Below are 23,173 nucleotides of genomic sequence, written 5' to 3'. Positions count from 1 at the left end.
AACGCTGTCTGTAGGTTCCGTGGTGGTTCACGTTAACAAAACACGTTGCCACCTCCGCGCATCCGGATGATTTATCATCAGCCATCATTCCATCGTCCCGACAGCGATGGTTTTGGCCCAGCAACGTTTTCGCGGAACGCGTAAAAGAGATTAGTTCGGCCGTGGCCGCAGAAGTGACGTTTAATGGCCATTGCGCTCAAAACTGCGACAACCGCGCGCGCCCGGTGCAACAATATTTGCGAAGCACGCGGCACAAGTAGGATCGGCGATGTGACGAGGAAGGGAGGGTGCAGTGTCGACCAAGGGGGAGGGATATTAACATCCGGTCTGAGGATTTACGGCGCCATTCGCGTGGCTCCCGGGTCTCGGACGATTTTGTAAAACGAAACGTCTCGTTAGCAAGTCGCTTACAGCCGAACGCTCTGCGTGTCCACGTGTTATATGCATGTGTATATATAGACATGGATGTACGTACACGTTTATAACGTACACACCGGGACGAAGACTGCTTGGTGGTTTTACAGCGGTCTAAATTACCCGTGCGACGTACAGTTATGATGTTAACGATCCGCTCGAGGAACCGCGACAACGACGGAGCAGGGAGGAAGGGTGGTCGAGTGCTTGTACACCGTGCTAGTCGCCTGGTGCATGCGAAATCACTCTGTGAATGTTACTCTTCGGCTCAGAACAGATATCGTATCGCGAGATGAAAAAAAATAGCGTGTTCCTTTTGATAGGGTGCTGGTGGTAAACGTGTTAGGTTCGTTAGCGGCGTCGATAAAGTTGTTCGTTTTGTTTTGGACGAGTGGACGAGTTATTAAGCTTGTTTCGTTTGAAATTGTCTACTGATTGTTCGATAACGTTCGATAAGTCCAATAAGCGTTGTAAATATACGAAGATCGATGCGTATTGGCTTGATTTAAACGTAATTTCGATTCTTACTAAACCTGTACCTACCGAGAGAAATAATTTCAAGAGACTCATACTTCGTAGTGTATGATAAAATCGTGTTGTGAAAATGATATTCTGTGATCACAAGAAACTTGAACCTCGACCGAATTTGTTAGGCACAGTGTGCGACAATGTCTGTTTTAGGTCCATTACGTTACATAAGTTTGAAGAGGATATGAATACAACTACGTGACATTCTTTCATGACACTATTTGACTAGCATCTTTTGCAGACATTGCGGAGTTAGTTAGATAGAAGACATATGAATTGTTTCACAAATGGATGACGTATGACTGAATCAACGCGTACAACATCTCAGTCAAAATCTTCATATGGATGATGACAATATGATACGAAATAATACTATCGTAATGAATTAACTCATTTTTACATTCCACGAAACCACTATTACTTTCTCATCAAGGGAATAGGTAAGATTCGTAGAACGAGAGTTTCAATAAACGCGGCGTTGCTGTATGGCAACGGAGCCGAGTGCCAAACTCTTTTTCCTCTGCTTGGAGAACGAAGGCCGGGCCGGAGGACGGTAAATTTCGAGCGGTGATTAAGCGTCGTCTCGGGGGCTTAAGCGAAATCGCTCTTCGTCTCCGTTAACATCAAAATCCTCTTAAGACACCGGTTCGCCGTCGCGGCAGCTCGGTTGCAGCTGTAAGTGATAAAATTATTTCAACCTCCGGTCAAATAGAGCAAATCGCAAGCTCCGCGACGGACGTGCATCGCGCGAAGAAAAACACCTCGACGGCGATGCGCACAAGAGCGCGGGGACGCGGCGCGGGAATAAATGGCCTGGCCGATAAAATTATTTCGGACGCGATGTTAAGAAAGGAAGTCTCGCGGCGCCGCGCGATACTCGTCGACAGCCACGCGGTTGGAGCAAAGAGCAAAATGATATACCTGCGAGAAGCGCCCTCTGAAAATTGATTAACGAACGTGGCTACCTTCTTGCGTAAATTTGTTGCGACTAAGTACTTTGGGAAAGCAAACGCTCGTAATAATTAATGTTTCGTTTGAAACGAACAGACTTTATAGTAGCGTGTGCGCTAAATACAAAAAGAAAATACGCCCTTTATAAAGATTTATTGATCGAAAATGGTATTCTAGAAGAAGCATGTGAGCTAAATACAAAAAATACTGATTCTTCGCAAAGAGTTCTCGATCTAAAATGGAGATCGGAAAGAATAGCACGCTACGTAATAAATTATTATGCTTCTCAAAGAGTTACATTAAAATTACGTTAGTTATTAAAGGTCACGCGATAGTAATCTAACTATCAGCGAAATCAAGAAAGGAGAAATAAACGTCATGAGTAGACACGAGAATCTACCGCAAATTGCGCAACGTCTACGAGAACACGCGTCATCGGGGATGAACGGGCCGACTGATAAACTTATTTCGAGCGAGGCGCACGAGCAGGGAGCCGGTAACAGCGAGAAACGGTCGTCAACGCGCGGCAAGGTGTCGACGAAACGAACGGCCTAGGCGATAAAATTATTTCGACGAAATAGAGTAAATGGTGGATTCGCAGCGGAGGAAAAACGCGTCGGACGCGGCGTCGAAATAAACGGCCTAAGTGGCAGTTGCCGCACGTGGGGCGGGAGGAGATGGACCGGAGGGACGGGCAGACCGATAAATAACTGCTGGTTTATTAGCCAGATACGCGACGGTGGGGAGGGAACGGTTAAATTAGCAGAAATATTAGTACACATTTGCGCCACTGCGAAACACGCTGCTGTTCAACGGAAGTAGTGACAGTCGTGTGTCATACTCTACAAACAAGGAGATGGAATAGAATAGTTTTCGAAGTATGTTTCCTCCGACTCGCATAAATTAGAACAACTCAGTCTTAAATTAACTTAATGATAAATCACATCAATCTTATTAGATTTTACGTAATGGAAGTGGCTTAATTGGATTTAGTAGATTGTTTCGAATTTCGATAACGATGAATCGTATTGTTTGGGTATAAACATTAACAAAAAGAAATTTGTTAATTTGATTTTGATCGACTAACTTGTACGAAAGCCCAGCATACCTCTAGTTTTAAAAAGATAATATTCTTCTTTAGCTTTTAGTAAATTTTGTCCTCGAAAATAATTTACAACACCTCCTTTGATATCGCTATATACTGTACAATCTAACGAATCGAGTTCCACTTCCGACTGTAGGATTAATCAGCCTGGTCCAGGAGAAAATGACATATACGTTGTCCGATCGGATAAATTCCATCTTGAACTCAATTCGAGAGCTGTTTCATCCCCGCGATACACGATTCCTGGTAAGTTAGCACGCGTACGCGGAGGATCGCGAAGGGTTACACACGGTAACAAGCTGGCAACGCTTCTAACTACTGTCCGGGCTGATATATGTGACGGAAAATTGTGGGCGAAGGTAGCGAGAAAGAGAGAGCGGGACAGTGAGCAGAAACAGAGCAGCGAATGGAGAAAACGAAGTAGCGGAGGGGAGTGAAGGAGGTGTATCGCGGAAAGAAGAAAAAGGGGTAGTTGCCGTTGGGCGAGGGCGGACTGCGTCCTTCGTGCACGTAGACGCAAGGGGAACGCGTTTTATTTACGAATTATTTCATTTGTCTCGCGTATTCTAATTAGACCTGCTATTTCTAAGCAACACCACTGGCATCGTCCGTCGACGTCGTCGTCGCCGTCGTTCCTGAACGCAGCCCTCGTCCGAGCTAACGTTCCACGGTGCAACGGCCATGCTCTAATTGCATTACGGAAACATGAGTTTCCCCCGGCGAAATATATCACGAAACTTATCGCGCCACGAAGAAATTGCCGCGGCCCTCGCATACACTTCGCCGGCGCGCAAGTGCAAGCCTCGTAAGCTCTGCGGCCCGCCTACGTGCGCCCTTATACCTGCCCACCCACGCGAAGCATACATCACAGCCCGCACTTTCGGTCTGCGTGAAAAAAGAAAGAAAGCAGAAAGAAAAGAAACAGAACGCCTCCTTTCCATGCCTCTCGCTTCGTTTCGCGAATTTCTCTCAGGAAAATACACGAGATTCCGCGACCGAAGATCGAAGCAACTTTATCGTTTTTACGTAATTTCTTTAACCTCCTTCCTGGCTCAACCATGATCGACTTAATTAACCTCGAAGTTACCGTGGAATGTGAAGAGCCGCACGACGAGCCTCGTCGAGGTTATTTCGGATGCATCGGAGCATGGTCGAGCGGTGAAAAGTTATGCGCTACTAATTTGCGCGTGGACATCGGTTACGGTTAATTACGAGGCCGGCAGCGACGGAAAATGTCAGCGATATGGACAGATGCCTGAGAAAATATTGGTGGCACGGGGGAGCACGTAAACAGGGAGCCTTGCCAAAAATTCCGCGCGCGTTACATCGCACGCGTCTCTCTCTCTATCTCTCTATCTCTCTCTCCCTCTCTTCTTGCGAGCGGCTGCACCGCCGCGACGCAATTAACACCGTTCAGGACTCGGCCGCGCAATTATCGTGGCATCGCGTAGGCGTCGCTAGAACGTGCACCAAATAAATATTAACGCGTGGCTCGATGAAAAAAATCCCGATCGCCGGAGGCCTCCTTAAACTTGATTTGTGCTCAATTACCGCGCTCCACGTCCACCACCCTTTATCCCCCGTCTTCTTGTCCCTTTCAATTCCTGTCTCGAGCCAACCTCTAGTCTCTTTCTCCGTCTTATTATACGAGCTCGTCGTTTCGCGAGGCGTCGCGACGATTTTATTTATACGCGCCGCAAACCACCCGCGTCTCGGTGGCGTCGCGATGCAATGAGAACGCGAGCAGACGTGCCGGACCAACCGCGTGCAGCCAAGATGGGCGAAGGGAGGAAGAGGATGGGAAAGGTAGAGCAATTCGTTTCGCATTTTATATCCGGCCGCAGGAACCGTCGCTGATTCACCCCCGTGGACGACACCGTAAACGGGAACGCGGATTATTTCGATCCTTGGTGAGGTTTACTGAACCTGAGACAGCCTCCGGGGAATTCTTACATTCCGGTCGGTATAAACAAGATTCTTGCTGGACGACGCCGATACATCGACGGAGTTACAGTGCGATCCGTTAAAGACCACGACAAATTTTTTGACCCGCAAGTCCCATGGAGATTGTGTGCAACAGGACAGTTCACTCTGAGAAGCTATCGAGTGTATGTTATAGAAAGTTCACACTCGTGTGAAAGTTACTATCTTGTAGTTAAATTGTTCTTATATAAGCCGCTCGTTTGCCAAATGAATTTAACTTCGTGAAATAAAGAGTAGAAAATATCGATGAAACTTGGCCTGTGAGCGGTGCATACTGTACCTATATACCGTGCTTATTATAATATTACGCGAATGTTCTTTCTTGGTCACTAGCGCATCCCTTTCTGCCATAGATTATGTAACTTCTTAAGCAATTATAAAAAAATAATTCTCCAGAAAGATTGCAAGGATTATAACTTGTTTTTCTGAGAAGCACCTGTATCCCATTTCGTATACCTTCTCATAATCCCTGAAATAAATTGGGAAAGAAACGTTTAAACGCAAATCCAATCCCCTAAACGGTTCTGTACGAATGCGACGAAATTTCAAGGGGTGACAGCGGGGAGGGAACGCGTATTTTCCGAGAACTTGTACGAGAACGGAAGGGTGAAAGGGCCGCTTAAACATCACGGTAAACAGGGGCCGGTGTAATTCGGATGCTGGCGCAGGTGTTACGCGGAAACATCTATCAAGATAGCGAGATACGAGTCAAGGGGGACGCTTTCGTCCTCTGTAAAGAGAACGGCATGGATTGGGGAGGAGGAGAGGTAACTGTGGATCAACTCGAAGAAACGAGGGATTTCACGGGACAGGACGCACTAAGCTTCCACGAGGGTGCTCTCTGGCTCGTCTTAACCCTTTCCGCCTCGTAACGGATCGCATGGAATTAACTTTTCTTCAGGACGCGCGACTCTTCCAAGAGTTTGTCCAGGAACTTCCTTTGACGTGACGTGAATTAGGAGGATCTTTATTTTGGATTTGGATCAGAATTTCGTGTAACCGGTATTTTTAATATGTGTCTTTACGTTTATAAAAGATAGTTATTTAATTATGGATATTGTTAGACTGGAGTGTTTATGCAAATCGATATGAAGTACGATACTATGTGTCGTTATATTCAATAGTTTGCTGTTAATGAAACGGATTTAGTGCTCCACCACCGATTAATCGATTAATACATTTGATAACAACACACACGAACGTAACCAATAAGATAATTCCTAGAAATATTTCTCGGTCTTCACGGTTTCGATTATGGTCTACTCATCTAACTCAATGTTTTCTATGCTTTTTCATGACGTGTGCAAACTATGTTTCCAATGCTGAAATTATTTAGAGTAACGATAACACGTTCTATTTATAATACGGTGCGTATGGTATATCGTCAGTTTTGATTAGGATAAGAATCTATGAATATTTCATAAAGACACTTCAGTCTTTTTGAACTTCGTACAACGATAAAAAAGAAAAACACAGCCACAAAAAGAATATCAAGCGTATTCTGGGAATTTCTGACCACAAACACGATTTTAGAAATTCGAATTCGATAATGCAAGTTGAGTCTAAAACGCTGGTCCTAATGATTTAGATGTACCCTATTCACTTTATGGATCTAAAAAACTTATATCTGATCCTTTTTATCTCGATCTAGCAAATGAAAGGAATATTCAAGCTAATAACGTTAAATAGATATCTCACCGATACCCGAAAATATTTGAAAAAACTCGCTCCCGCTCATCCCCTTCTGAATTTCCTTCGAATTTATCGATTCGTCGTAAAGGCCTACTATCATAAGCGGTCGTGAAACTCACAATCGAATGTCGAAAACTAAACGATTCCCGTGCACACGCGCCACTGCCATCAAACTCGTGGAGAACTTGGGGATGATAATCCTGCGAAGGCGCATCGGCAATTAAATTCGCGTTTCCCGGAGAACGAAACGAAAGGCGGCATATCCCGCGAGACTAATCCCGGCCCGCTATAAACAGCAGTCGAACGATTAACCGTATCATTATGAATCATAAGAGGAACGAAGGCAGCTGCTTATTAATTGCGATCGTTCCGAAGCGGCATTCCGCGTACGGCAAATTGCCGTAAGGTAACGCGAACGACCGTAAAATGTAACCTCGCCATCTCGTTGGATGGAATCTCGAGCGCGTGTTCGTTTCTTTTCCTCCTGCCCTCTCTTTTCCCCTTTTTTCCGTTCTCTCTTTTTCATTTTAATTCGAGCATCGATGGGGAGAGCGTGAAAAAAAAATCTGTCGACATTTAACTGGAGGCAGCAAGCCACTCGTAACGCGTTCCATATATCAGCGATGCGTTCGTGGAATGTTGCTGCTAACGATTATTGTTCGAAGGTCCGCGTACGATGAACGATAATAAAAAACGAGTACAAAGTGCATATTTTCAAATAGACTAATTTAGCTTGGAATAATACATACATAATTTAACACACGATCAGATAGTTGTTCAGAGATCGGAATTAGAAACCGTGCGGAAAGTATTCCAAGAGCAGAGGCAGCACGCCTTGTCGAGCTTATCAGCCGCACCTGCAGCCGCATTCTAAGCGGATGCAGCCACCTACGAGGGGCCGGTTAACCTGTTCCTTGCGACGATCGAGATCCTGGTCAGCGGACGATACCAGCGCTTGTATACCGCAGAATCCCGCGGCGATGGGCTCGCGGTGTCTCGCATTTTTCGCTATCGCGTTTATGGCGAGCGGAACCGAAAATCTCGCCGGAGTACACGCGCTCGTGAGTGCGTTTATCGGTAGCGTCAAAATTCCACAGAATTTACGGTATTCTTGTTTCGATATACGAACGTCGAATACAAGGAACAAGAGCACAGAGGCGAACAGCGAAAAAAGAAGAAAAACGAAGAAGGTAGAATAAAGAGAAAAGTAGAACGAGGCGGTTTACTTGTCTCGGAAATCGGTCGAGAGCGAAGAAAGACGATCTCTCTGTCTCGCTCCCTCGACGGCCCAGATACGAAAATCGTAAAGTCGCTACATAATAGCGGCTAGTATAATCCGGTACGGCACTTCGCGCCGAGATTAAAGGTGCATAAAGCGGGCTCGCATAAACGTTTTACAGGCTGCTCGCCTACCTGGCTGCCAAGCGTGCAAGCCGCGCGAACGAGATATTATTTTGAACGTCTCGTTACGTCGCTGCGTGGCCGACTTCGACAGTGTTACGGTTTTATTCCGCGGGAAATATTCGCCTTACCCGTGTTAACGCGTGTGGTCGAACCGCAGCGAATAACAGAATAGAACAACCGTGGTACGGTTTTAAAGAAATAATCGTCGAACAATGCGACACTCTGAGGGTCGTTAAGGTTTACGACCGGTGAAAGTCGAACGACGATGACTGTCGGATAGAGAACGTGGGAAATGCGGATAGAGAGATAGCGAGATGGAAATTAAGAAAACAATGTTGTCACGTCCTTTGTCTTTTCGTGATTTATTTACCTTTACTCGGATCGATAAAATTTTGTTCTGGATAAAGGTGCCATTTGTAAATTTTCGATAATAAAAAGATAAGATTTCTCAGATTGGCACATTCTACTTTGTTGTAACTACGAGTCGCAAAAATCGAATTCCTAAATTCCTGGCCGACACACCGATACGTCAAATTCTTTTCAGCTTACTTCAATAGCTTTCCTTCGAACGGAACGCGAAAACCTATTGAAACGGCAGCTTTATCTTCGACAAGGGGCACGCCAGGAATCCCGCGGGCTCAACAATGCCGTCTAATGGTGGTGCGGAGACAGGTATCGCGGGAATTTCGAAATCTACCACATGGTTGCGTACGTTTCAAAGTGTTGTCGATACAGTTCTCCGTATTTCGCGCGATCGACGCATTCAACTAATCTACTTGTCGCTGTTTGACTAGCTTAACCGACGAACTTAATGCGATTCAGATTTTATGGATAACATCGATGTCGTAACCAGGCAAGAGGAAAAAGAAATTTGTGTTTCAATGAGGCTAAGATTGAGAAAGTGTCTCTGGTTGGAAAACGAAATATTAACTCTCTGTGAAAGACTGTAATTCATGTAATCGATTTATGTATATCTATTGAGTTGTTCGAACAATTCATAGCGTGTTTGGCACCAGTCGAAGTATTCTATTTAGTATTTGATTGTAAAGAAGTTCCTAATTGTATTGATACTAAAAGAGACTAAAATGAAATATCTGTATTCGATTAATAATAGAGTTTCGTCTCCTTTACGATAAACTGATGAAGATTAAAATATTGAATCTGAATGGAATGTTGAATTTCATTCACCGGATGTAACAAATCGCGCCGTCATTTATTCAGGCTCCTATAAAACTCTTTTAATTGTCAGAAATAAAATACTCTAAGAACTTAATGAAACTCGAGTAAAATCTCTAAAGTGAAGTAAGAAAAAAGGATGAAAACCTGTTCGAGAAAAATTCGTTGAAAAAGAATCATTGAAGAAAAATGAAGATTATATATTTATGTAATAAGACTAAATTTTCACATATTTCGCTACGAGTTCTTCGAACAGTTTAACGCAATAAATTTTCTCATGGCACTCACCAGTTGTTAACTTGGAGAATCGTCAACCCCGTGTCCTGAGCCAGTTGCTTCTTCTGGTCTTCCGAAGGGTACGGATGCTACAACAAAAAGATACGAACGAACTTAATAACTTTCTTCCTCTAGAAACCTAATTACCACGTACATTTTACAAAATAGCATAATCACATGCTATCTGTGACTAACTCAGCGAATCTTCCCCTTCGATGGTAATACTCGAAAACATTTCTAGCCAATGTTACATCTTCCTTACTATACGCGAGAGTAGTCGAAGCGAGCCAGTCGCAACTTACGCGTTATTTACGACGACACAGCGTCGAAGCGAGGGCAAAGCTCGGGCCGTTCCGCGTTCTCCGGCAGTCTATGCTTTTAAACAATTTATCGAGTGATTTATCGCGTAACAGGTAAGTGCACAGAGCGCATAGATGGCACGGGGGACTTTTATCTGCGCGACGGCAGTCGCATTACTGGGCATCGCGTCGTCTGGACGCACCTGCGAAATGCTATATGCTATATTTATTGCTGGGCAACAACGACAATAAAAAAAGAGAGAAGAAGAAAAAAGAGAAAAAAGTAAGAGAAGAGTGGTAGAAAAAAAAGGTCGTCCCTCTATAACGGAGCAACAAGCGTTTTATCGTGTTGTGTCGATGCAGATGCACGCACGACGATCAGTCCTTCGATGCTCGTATTGGCTTTCAGGGAAGACAGAGTTTACGAGAGGCCATTCAAGATATACGGGAGAAAGGTCAATGGTGGAGGGACACGTTCTGGATAGGCGGTTTACAAGATAATCTCTGTGTCGCGAATTATTGAAGGAAATCGACGGATCCGCGGCGATAAAGCCCTCGGAAACGACAGCTTTACATGACCGAGCTGGATTTAGTGGTCGCAAGAAAGGTCGTAGCAACTTCGTTGCTGGTTGCACACTATGTCGTTGTAAATTATTCTCTTGTTGCGTTTTAACGTTACCCTTTTGCAGAAACTTGTTTCCTAACGGCACATGGACGATGTTAACTTTGCGAGCTATAACTTTGTTGCTAAAATAATTCCCCAACGAGGCGCGCCTGTAATTATGGTTTTACGTCGGTCGTACAAAAATTCTTGATTAAATGGGACATGTTGCAAGATTAAATATTTACGATTAAAGCGCCGAGGCTTAAAACGTTAATGCTTAATAAAGCGAATGCAATTTCACTCCATGTGAAGTTCGTTTTATATCATCGCAAACTTTTCCGTACATTTCGGCAACTTTCCTATTTTTAATACTTTTAATAATAAAACATTTAATAAGTTATTCGGTTCTGTAACGAAATTTAGAGGATGATTACTGATTATCGATTTCGAAAATTAAAAAATATAAACTAAGGTGAAACTACAGTATTTACTTGGTTTTATTTGTATCTTAGACAGTATTTAAGATTTAACTACGTCAAAGTCATAATATAATTCTAATTTGTCGAAATAAAATTACACGTATATAAACGCCACTTTAAAATTCCATCAGGATACATTCAGATTCTCGCTTGTCGTACCGAAAAAATGATTCACTGTGACACAAGTGGCGAAGGGAGCTCGCCATTGGCAAGAGCTCAAAGGCGCGGCGGCGAAAGCGGAGCTAGATGCATAAATGATGCACTCCTCGGTTATTCCATCGGTCTTGCTGCGCGAGTCCATAAATTCGTGTATAAATCTCATCGTTCTCCAAGCGAAGTTACTGCTCGCATTAATTTCACACTTGCGGCAACACCAACCGCTTCGATGCACGCCGAGCAACAGGAAGACGAACGACACGTGCCGAAACCTACGCGCGTTACAACGAAAACATTTCCGCGAAATGTCTTGGTTCGTAAACGGCGTTAATCCGTGCGCACGGTGTCTATCGAGTGAAAAATATAATCTGTGAAAATTGGAAATTTAAAGATGCGTCTTGATTCAAATCTTTCTTTCTTGAGTATTTTAAACGTAACAAAAACAGTACGATCACTGATCAAGAAAAGGTGAAAATAAATTACCATCTATAAGTACCTGGATACATTAATTTTGTTAAAATGTACAATTTTATTGGTTTATGTTACCTGTTAAAAGACGGAGCAGTTACATTCCCCCTTTTTGCTATTATATTTATGTTCTTCAGATATCATTATTTGAAATGTCAGTAATCTTTATAGTAATTTAAAAGAAACTTAATTGTACGATTCATAATTCCGAAATGAAGCCAATCAACGCCAAGAAGTTAATTTTACTGTCATAATCAGAATAAGGATCAATATTATTCTTCTTATAGCTATGATTTTGTAATTGAATAACATTCTGTCAAAGATAAACAAGTTTCTGAACACTATTAAACGATATCATACATAATTTATGGATGTTACAAATAACTGAATCAATTTTACACAAGACTAAAATGCTAGCTGAATGACCTGTCAGAGCATAGAATCATATCCTGCATTATGAAGAAAAAAGAACGCACGCGATCCTCGGATAATCACATTAATTACATCACGAGCTACACGAAACGCTCGTCCCCCGGGGACAATGCGTCGTGCATCTTAATTTTCATCTCTTGTATTAATTCCCACCGCGATATTAAAGTCGTCACTGAACAAACAAATCGAGGTTACCATGGATCCATTTATCATAGGAAACATGAAATTCGTACGAATGTCGAACTTACGTACGTACATTGCTAGCCCTGTAGATATATCATGTCGCATTTTCACATCAGCAACTTTGTAGTTCTACTCTCATCTAAAACTACCATTCTCAGATTTCTGGCATATGTTCTTGAGAATCTTTAGGAGATTCGAAGTATCTTTCGTCGTAGCTTCACTCATGTTCAAGTCATTCTCCTCATGAAACCTCATTCTTTCAAGCGCTTTAGTGTTATCGTCCTTCTTTCTGATGCCATTGTTGCTTATTCTTATTTAGGGTATGTATTCTTCGTGTTCCTCGTATCTTCTCACATTCTTCTTTTTATTTCTTTGGGTCTTTTTACTGCCTTTTCGCTTCTTTTATGGAGTTATTTCATAGTTTTTCTATCCTTTCATTTTCCGTATCTTATCACGATCTCGTTTCTTTATTTCATTACCAGACTCTTTTTATCGATGTAACTTTCTTCTATGTCGTTACACCGTTAGTATTTCTCCACGCATTCCTTAAGTGCTGAATTCTCTTTTTCTGATACTCTTGTATTACTTTTTCTCCTTTACCTCGTGATTCACTTGCACTAAAATTTTTATGCAAGGTATTTTATTTCCATGCTTTCAGTCGACAACAAAGAACATCTAATAAAACGCCTACTCTACAATGCTACTGTCAAAGGTTTCCGATTTCTTCTCACCTCTTCATCCCCCTTTTTTATATACCTTCGACATCCCCTCGTCGACCTCACGATCATTTCTTAATCGGGGAACGTTCAACCGGAGGAATGAGAAGTGTCTGCAAGATTCATTCAATTCGCGGAGTGTTACCTGTAACTTTCTCGCGGTAATACTTTTAGCGAGTCAAAGTTGTGCATCGTCACGGGTGGCCCCAGCGGGGGTGGGGCGACCCTCCTGGAAAAGCATCGGCGGCGGTACGGAGGAGGGAGGAGGGTGGGCAGGCCAGAACGGACCGCCGCGAGCACTTAAGACTATTGTTTTCAATGTAATTGGATAGCTGCTGCCTTCTCTCTTTCCCTCTTTGTCCCTTTTACTTCCGCCTGCCTTCCGTTCCGGCAGCTACCACGATCCCAGACGAGGGTGGAAAGCAGTCAGCCAGCCGGTCCCCATGTAGCTTCAACAATTATCTTGATTGTTTTATGCATACACCAACGAGGAGGACGCGACTTTGGCCAATAGGAGGGGAGAGACGGTCCTTGGATTTTGCGAACGAAACACGATCCAGTTGAAACTCCTTCCGACTTTTCCGCGTGCTCCTGCCTTTCTCGGTTAATGATAAATCTGTCGCCAGCCAATTTTTCTCCTTATTGTTTCGTCAAGGACAAAAGTGGTTTCGGTTACATTTCTCTGAACATCAGTTACTGACGCGAATTTACTTCAAAAAGCTGTGTTAATAATACACAGACGAAAGAATTAAATGTTTCTAGATTACTTCCTTTAAACCATTCCTTTATAACTTTCAAGGATTATTTAATATTTCTCAGTTTAAAAATAAATATAACAACTGCCCGAAGAATTCAGAATGAAAGTAGAAATATACAATTACAAAATACGCGAATCTATATTAGAAAATTTCTTCACACGCTCTTAAACGAAATTTTAAATCCTCGTCTGTTCATACTTTCGATAGCTCACGACAAGCAAAACACGTTCGCTCTAACTTCCCACTGATTTGCACCCTCGTATTATGTTCCTCGTTATATTCCTCGCTTCCTAAATAACAAAATTCGTATCCATAATTTTCCATCAAAGTTTCTTTCTCCCTTCGAGTCCCAAACTCGTCACGACTTGCCTTCCCAAAATAATTGGCGTTTCTCAATCCTCCGCTCTTTATTTAGCCACGATCAATCCTCGTCGAATACGCAGCCACGTCTCAATCGACCCTCTCGCGGCTGTATACCGTCGGTATGACGTTACCGCCGCAAATGGAGAGAACGCTAGGTAGCCAGGCAAGATCCGATAGAAACTCCACGGGCAGACAATGCTCTGGGCCGATTTAATTAGGATAAGAATCGCTTGGATCGCGTATACACGGCCGCACAATGGGCTTTCACGGAGGGGGTGAGAGAGGAGAGCGGTTCGAGCGGAGAGGAGAGTCGAAGCCACGCTTCTGTTGCATGTATACTATGGCTCGCCTCCAAGAAACATGATATACAACGGGGTAGAGGAATTGGCGGCGGGCTTACAGCGGTTTCCAAAAATACCGCAGGTTTCGGGAAAAAGTAACGAGCAAAGGGGGGAGGTTAACCAGGGGGGTACGAGGGGCCAGGAACGTAATACCGCGAGCGCCACGTGCTAATTATGTAAAAATATGATGCGGTTCGGTCGCTTGCGGTGCAGCCGCGGGCTTTTATGCGCAGCCGGATCCGCTCGCGCGTTCGTGCGCGCTACCATCGGGTTTGGCATCGGCTCGTGGGGCCCGATATTCTCGTCGAATTTAGTGTTTGCGCGACCTGGTGAATTACGGGCGACAGTGTCGCCGTGCAAAACCTGATTTAGTCGACCACCATATTCCACCATACTTACGCAATTATCGCACGAGAAAACGATCGGGACTACGTTGATTAGAGTAGATAACGTTGGATCGGTATGCGCGTTAAATGAAGCATGTGGCAAGAATTAATAGAGATTTTGGAAATTTAAAAGGAATATTCCTACAATTTTTCTTAACTTAATCCGCAATTAATATGATGAAGTTCACATTGTTAATAAATTAGTAAGTAATGATTATAAAAGTCATTTATAAGAAGGTAGCAATTGTCCTTGTATTACAATTATATCAACTAATAGAAGTGCAATAGGTATTGAGAAAAATGAAAAATCCGGAAGGAAATATGTTATATCTGTCAATGATTTGATCTGTACCACACCAGTTGATGACTGACACTTGAAGAATATTACAAATATTATCTACATGACCTTAATTCTGTAACTTGAAGATCTCCAACTATATCGTGTTTCTTTTAGTGACGTCTAAATTACATATACGAAATTTCCAAACTTACAGCTCGCTAGACGACTGTCAGATAGATTAAATAGGTTTGCGCGAAACGCGAGAAAGAAAATAGAGGTCAGAATAGTAGCCGTTTCAAGCGTAGAATCAGAGCTGGTAGAAGAAAGAGACACGCGGAATTGTCGAAGCGGATGACTCGAGTCGGCAGCCAAACAAGCGATAAAATGAAAATGAGCGATAAAAAGACAATATGAAAACCATTTGTGCTCTCGGTCGACTCGGGCTGGGGTAGAAACGAGCGAGGCGGAAGCCCGACTAAGTGTGTAAATGAGTCCGTAGTTTAGCCCGATTGCCTCGAGACGACCCCTTTTCGTGGTACGCTAACCTCATCGCACGGGCTGCTACCTTGATAGCGGAGACGTAGCTGAAATAACCGCGGCCCTTTCGTGGAGCGAACTACTCTGCAAGACAATTCTCGAGGCAATGAGATCGTTCGTGACCCAAATTCAAATCAGTACAAACTCGCAAGCTGGTGAAGTATCTTTTCTAAGGAGTTCCAACCTCTTAGCGTATCCACAGGTGTGTGTGTGGTACCAGCGTTCGATATTCAGAATTCAACTGCGATGATTTGGAATAAAAATAAAATTCGACGGAGAATCAGTGTCACGCGCTTTCCTTGAGGATGATCAATTAACGCAAGAAACGGATCGGGAGAATTCAACGTCGTGGCAAACCGATTCCACGTCAAATTAATTGAAGGATTACACCGAAAGATTACTGAAAGAATGATACGCCCACTTCTACCTCGAGATATACGGAACCGAAAAACGTAAAAAGAAGAAAACCAATTTCACTGTCTATTAATATTCAATGTACGCGCATTAGCATCGCGCAATGTTTCAACTTGTAACCTGTTCTCGAGCGCGAATAGCCAGGCTACAGACGATAAATCATAGGAAAGCCGAGCCCGTTATTAATCGTCCTCGATAAGCAACCGACCGACTGGTTTCCGCAGAATTGCCAAAGTCTGGCCGACGATAACGACGACGACACCCCCGGCCCCCAGAATGGCCGAGCCACATCTTGCACACTGATCGGACCAATTGCGCACGTATCCTCGTTACGATCAAACGAGACGATACAGTAACCGGTTGTCACGAAGAAGCCGCTGTCCTCCCCCGGATTCGTCGTCCACCCTTGACTACGCTATCCACGTAACGCCCGACGATCGACGATCTCGCTACGTCGCCGCGAGCACGACAATTTGCTGGCTCTCGATGCTGCGTCAGGTCGTCGATGTCGAATGGGCGGACTTTCACGTCCGACCGACCCGTTTCCTGATCCTCTTCTCTCTTTCCATCCACGCGTCCTTCGTTCGAAACTCGGGTTTCCCCTCGATAACCGCGGCGCTGAATGACACGTCGATGACGATCGCTGCTGACTCCGACTAACGAGCGGGGCGTTGGGGGCGTGGGAGCAGAGATCGCGCCCCGTCATCACGCGCCTCGGTTTCACCCTTCTGGTACCCGTAGATCTCGCGGCAAAAGTGTTACGCGTTGGAGCAAGGATTCTGCGAAGCTTGGTAATTTTTCGAAGGCTTGGGTTTGATTTTACAAAGGTTAAAAACATTTCTCGGTACATAGTTATGGAATTGTGCTACCGTTAGGATCGTTGACGAATGTATAGCACTCGTAGATTTAGTGAGTGATAAATGGCAACTATTGTAAAGAGAAAAAGAATTGCCTAATGTTGTTTCCTCTCTTCCTTTTCACTCGGTGTCAGATAATGGTATAAAATTCTATTTATAGACGCGAAACTTTTGGCCAATAACGAGAAATAAATTTGGCCAATTCTACGAGAAGTAACCAATCGGATTCCATCTATAAAATTTTCTTCCAACTCTGCACAACATTTTCATAGAATGGCGTGGTATCTTCATAACTTGAAACTTGTATACGTGAACAGTTTAACTCGTTTATTCGACACCCGCGATGAAATCAATTATCTTAACTTTTAATAACCGTTTTTCCGAGGGTAAAAAGAACCGACCTATCGTTAGGAAAGCACCCGGCAGTAAAGCTGCCACGGTCGAGCAATTTGAAAGCAGAGGGTCGGTCTTTGCTGATGCGAGAAGCGGGACGAGCGAACGGCGCGCGAAGGAAAAGGACCAGAGAACTGGAGGACGAAATCGGCGACGTCAGCGCGTCAGTCATCCCTAATACCTTCATTCCGACTGTCTCCTTCCATCGGTGGATAGCTATATAAGGCATTTCCATGAGCGAGCATAACTTCGTTACCGTCTCGGGGGTTATTCAATTTCGGCGTTAAAATCCTCTAATGTGCCGTTATTGCAAGCGGGCTGAGAGCGAAGAGTAGCGCGGAGGTAATGGCTGGCGCACGTCGAAAGGACTTCCACGGGATTTCCTTTAAGAGGAGAGGATCGTCTACGCGAAGATTCGAGAGCCGGCTGGATATTATGGAAACCGGAGCCCGACGATGAAACTCTCAGCCAAGACCTCGGCAATCGGTAGGAGGACCAGGATAAAAGACAGAATCGAGAGAACTGTAATACGCTCCTTGATCGATGATTCTCTGATTTTGCCGGAGATATAACGTGTCTGCTTGAACGTTCGAAACGTCAGTTACAGTTAAATGCGACAATTATGACAAATGAAACTAGAATGACGAATGTCCATTTTTATTATTCGGCATATGCTTCTCGTTCATATGTATTAGGGCACATTCTATCTTTATACATAACGCGATAATCGGTACAAATTATCAATGTAACGACTGATCTATCAGAATTCTGAATTCTGTGCAAGACACTGATTTAAGTATTTGTATAAGCTATCTGTAGACGTTACTGGATAAACGTCATAAGTTAGGAATTATATATTAAACAATTATGTAAACTTCACTGAAAAATGTTTGGACGAATTAGATACAAAACCCAAAGAAGTTTATACGTATATAAAACGTCTGAGAAAAAATTTGAAATCTGGTATCGATAAATATAATATAGAGAATTTAAAGAATCGAACATCAGAATTGGTTAAAAGAACGATGCGAGGATGTAATGCGAGGATATAAGTGGGAAGAAATGTGTAATCTTAATAACGATAAATTCACTTTGAATATTTCCCATAAATTCGCGTATCATGTGCACTCTGTGTATGATAGCGCTTTTAAATTTCCCATATATGGATAAAATACATATTACCATAATCCTACCATTTCTCGATCACAGTCTGTCAAACAGTCGTGTAACGTGGTGACACAACTTTACAGAACATCAGCGAAGCTCGTTACCTGTACGCATTCCAGTGTATGCGAGCGTTAGTAGATCGAACCGTGATGTTTGAACATTGAATGCAGAAACTCGGTTTTGCAACGATCGGAACGCGCTGTCAATGCGACGTTTGGCCGTCAGGGATGCACGGTACTGATTAGAATCGGAGATGGGGAACGCATTCTCCGAGCGACGAGCCGTGCACAGAACGAAGACGCGCCATGTCCCCTTTCGGTGTAATTACAGACGAAATACAATGGAATGTATGGAGGTATGCGCGAGGACGCGCCTGCTGGCTATTCGTGGCAAGCTCTGAACGATACGAGATAAGCCAAGCCCAAAGATGGTATGCCGCCGCGATGTTGACCCCCGTTGGAGCATCACGACGACGGGAACCGAGCAAACGTGGAGCTCCATCTGCCAGATAGATATCGTCGGCGAATCTGCCTCGTCATTGCGGCGGCCGCGCTTGCTTGCGTTCGATAATCAGCTATTCCGGTATGCTGCATACCGGGCTCGACGGCGTGAAAAATTCCCGGACCACTGACTTCGCTTTTTCTTATGATTTTTCGTGATCGTCGATAACGTGCACCATGAATATTAATAGAAACGTATATGTGTAGTAATCGTTGTAACTGTACTTGTATCTTTCTAACGACGAAGGATTAAGAAATTTTGTAAAACGTAGTCTTTGTATTGTATATTTCATAGGTACCAAGTAAACAAATATATAAAGACCGCTAATGAAAACCACGTTATTCCTTGTCTTCTACAGGAGAAGATCACGTCTAAGAAAAATGCAGCTTGGAAATTTTAGGAACTGTTGCTTATCGATTACTACAAGGTTTGTCTCATATTGACTTACATTATTATACTTAGAGCGTGTCAATTATCCAACGAATTTTAACTAACATTTCTAGTCCTATCACACCTAAGCCTGAATCTTCCATTGTTAATATTATTCATTTTTATGCATATCAAAACGTTAACGTCCCACAATACACCATAAAGCATAACACCTTTCAGACTTTTAATCGATCTGATCCTCCTATAAAAACAGATCTTCCTCAACGAAAAATCCCTAAAATCACATAAAAGGTATCTTTAACGTCTCACAACACACCCTAACACTTACTCGAACCACCTGATCCTCCTGCAAAAACAGATCGCCCTCAGCCGAAAGCCACCGAGCTCCAATCTTCCCGGAACACTACATAACTTATTGTTAGCTTCTTAGAGGTCAAAGAGCAGGATTCGACAGGGTGGCCGAGGAATCGATGCGAATTGGTACGGCGACCTGCAGGGCGTGGTCGAAGCGGGTCTCTGTGACACGGCCACCTCAATCACCGTGTAACGCCCAGGCCTGTCATTATCACGCGACCCTGTCTACCATGGGGTCCATTCGCGCGCGTACACAACCGAGGAACATCGAGCGTGTCTGCGTTGCGTTTCCCCTGGACCGAATGAAGTGCACGTGCGTTCCAAGTCTCCCACGATCGCGTTTCGTCAAGAACAAGCACGAAGGGTGCGTAAAGGAGGAACCCTGAAACGTGGCGGTCAGACACACCTACCTCATTGTGTCGTTCGAGGTAGCGTTAGCCTCGAGATCGAGGTAGTTCAATCGTCGCGACAACCGATGACCGTTGACCCAAGCTACTGACCTGGCTTTGTCTCCCAATTTCATTGATTAGGCCGCGTCCCGCGCCCTAAGGATCGTCTAGAGGCCGTATCGAACTGATTGGACCGTGCTAATGAAACGTCTGACGGCTACTCCGGACTAATCTCCACCGAAGAGGGACCACTGGTTGCGATTAACTGACCGGTTAATGGTCCGAGGAAAATGCACACCTGCAATTTCGTTATGGCGTTGTTTTCAGAGAACTTCGCTGATGCAACGTCGGGCGCTTGAATATTTTGCTGAAGTTACGCAAGGAAGTTGTTTTCGTAGGATATCGTCAATAAAAACGTTTGGAAGAAGGTGATATATGTTGCAATAATATTATTAGAGAGCAGATTTTGTAAAGAAATTGGAGAATATTCTGAAGAAAGGTGTTTAGGTCCATGGATAAATATATAAGTCTCGAGTGGTATATGTTACTTTATGAATATATAATAAAAAGAGCAAGGTTTTTTAAGAGTCATTATAATTATCGAGCCAAACGTGGCTGATATTAAAATGACAGAACTAATATTTATTCAATTCAGCTTTTTGTCTTATGGACCTTTCTTTTAGACAATTCCTCAATTAGTCCCACTGGAAAAGAGTGAAAAATAAATCAATAGTGATTTAATCGAAAAATTCTTCGTAAAATTCTATGGAGAACAGACGTTCAGTAAATTACATAGTCCATAACATACACGAGAGTGTTAATTACCGTTACATCCTCGGATTTGAAAGAAAACAATCATCACAACGATATGTACGTCGAAAATTATAGAACTTCACAAAACGAGTTCTAATGATGCATTTAGGGCCGAAGCGTAGGCTGTGCACCGGGCCGACATTTAACTATTCAAGGCAGACCAAAAAGTCGAGGTCTCCGAGGTGCTCGAAAGGTACAACGTCATCGACGCAACACTGACAGAGTCCTGTTTTCCTGGGTAAGGGCTGCACCGGGCCTTTTTTCCTCGCCACGTCAATCGGAACCGTAGAGAGCTCAGACCTCGTGACTTGTGGGAATCAGGATAATTATAACGTTTCCGTTCGGTTTAGACGCGACTTTGGGGTGAGAGGACGGAGCCGTAATAACGTAGCCTCCTCCTCTTCAAAGGGGCCCCCGGGCGGCAATTCCACGCTCATGCTCGCGCCGCTACCCGGCAATCATCCCCAGTCAGTCTTTCAGTCAGTTTCGTTGCTATTTAATTATCCATTTAAACCGTATAATCTTCTGCTACGGGGCACCGCGCGATTCTCACTCGTGCCTCGCTCTCGATTCAGACAACGACAATCAGAAGAAGAAGAGCGAACAGGGGAAAATCGGGCGAGATATCGAGAGACTGTGCGATGCAGATCGAATATGTGGATACGAGAGAGCGTCGGCGTAACGTGGGATCTCTCGCGTACGCAAGCACCGATGGACAGGCTTAGCCAGGCGTTGGTACATCGATATCGACTTGAAACTAAGTCGAGATAAGGATGGCAAGCAACTTTGTTGCGAAATAACTGTTTCTAGGTCGTGACTATGCGATACGTCGTCGTTTTCGCAAGGCTGATTTATGGCGCCTCCGGTTCGAACTGTTTTTTAACGATTAGTTCGCCAATAAGCAACGTTTTACCAGTGTCACCAGATAGAGCGTGTATATCTAGTAGAATATCTCAAGGACGCCAGTGCTGCTTTGTTGATAAAGATAAAGTTTCTGAAGAAGTGAGTGGAAAGTAGAATTATATCTAAAATTTCCATAACTTCCATTCCTTTCGTGTCTATGCGTTTCTTAGATCAGGCATGTTGTTTTTTTTAATTGTTGACAAGTTTCTTGAATTTTGAGGAAAATATGCAAAGACTAAAACAAGGGTGTAATAGGAATATAAATATTCAAAGACAACGACATAATTAGTGGTCGATTATCTATATGAATTAATCTGCTGGAACCTTCGGAATTTCAAATTCGTTATCCAAAAATATACCATACTAAATAGCAACAATTAAAGCTATCTCGCGGAAAATTTTACAAACTTCAATGTCAGCAGATAGAATATGTCCATCGAGTAGAAGGCTTCAAGAACGTCAGTGTTATCTTCTCAGCAATGATAAAGAACATCGAAAGAAACAAACAGGAAAAAAGAATTTACCAGTGATGGTTACAGATGTCGTATATTTTTGCAGCTTTTCGAGATGTTTTCTACGCTTTCTGGTGGAAGAAAGGAAGAAGTAATTGGATTGCACGGCAACAGGAAGCGTGGGAGTTCGGCGTATATACGCGTGGAGGCTGGCATAGCGCGGGAATGGTCGTCCTCGTCGTTACCGGTATCGGTAACAAGGATACGCTTCGCGGCGAGTGCCATTTCGTTCGAAGGTTTACTGTCCGGGCGAACGTTCGACGCGGTGGCGAGATAAAGAGGGAGGGAGATTAGAATCGACGCGATCCGCGAGAGCGTTTCGCTCTTCTCCAACCCTCTGTCCAGGCGCGGAGCAGCAAACGCCATACTCTGAGATCGTAATTTAGATGATTATACGATACCTCCGCTATTTACGCCGTTACCAGGGCCCGGCGAAAAATGGCAGAAATTACGGGCGGAGAAACAACCGCCCCGCACGACGGAATATCCGCGCGCCGATAAATTACGGGAACGTATCCAAACACGGGCCAAACTTCTATCGAATTATCATCTGTCGGGATAACGAGGATCGTCGTTTCTACCTCCCCATCGACGATGTTCTGAGAAAAATTGTGCAACCTTCACGAACCCTGTTGCGTGAATTTAACCTCGTTGTACACCATATTTTCGATCCTGTGGATGTTATCGTGATAAAAATGTTGTCCTAAAGCGCGAAGTTACTTGAGTCGTTCATAGGACGAAACTGTTAACTTCACTATATGAAACTTCGGAACTTTAGTGCAACTTGATTGATCTTTATGTTTACTAAGTATTACAATTTCATCGATTTTCTTTAATTTTTGTTTTGTGCAGTAACCGATTTGTCGAATAACCGACTCAATCGAAAATTAGAGAAGAAAGATACAGCGAATCGTATTTTCCATTATTCAATTTTCTGAGGTTCTTCCTT

General features: G+C 43.7%; 1 protein-coding gene across 5 annotated transcripts in view; it reads right to left on the bottom strand.

Annotated features, from left to right (window-relative positions):
* hth (Meis homeobox homothorax) overlaps window positions 1-23,173 on the bottom strand; it is a 502,527-nt gene that overhangs the window by 114,322 nt on the left and 365,032 nt on the right. For all 5 annotated transcript variants that reach the window (XM_069126288.1, XM_069126289.1, XM_069126292.1 and 2 more), the window contains one exon: window positions 9,542-9,618. In XM_069126288.1, the coding sequence (XP_068982389.1) occupies window positions 9,542-9,618 (77 nt within the window). The remainder of the gene's footprint in view (window positions 1-9,541; window positions 9,619-23,173) is intronic.

The sequence above is a fragment of the Bombus flavifrons genome, chromosome 13 (assembly GCF_040668555.2).
Source record: "Bombus flavifrons isolate JBK064 chromosome 13, iyBomFlav1_principal, whole genome shotgun sequence".
Lineage (NCBI taxonomy): Eukaryota > Metazoa > Arthropoda > Insecta > Hymenoptera > Apidae > Bombus > Bombus flavifrons.
This window is presented reverse-complemented; position numbering and strand designations above follow the sequence as displayed.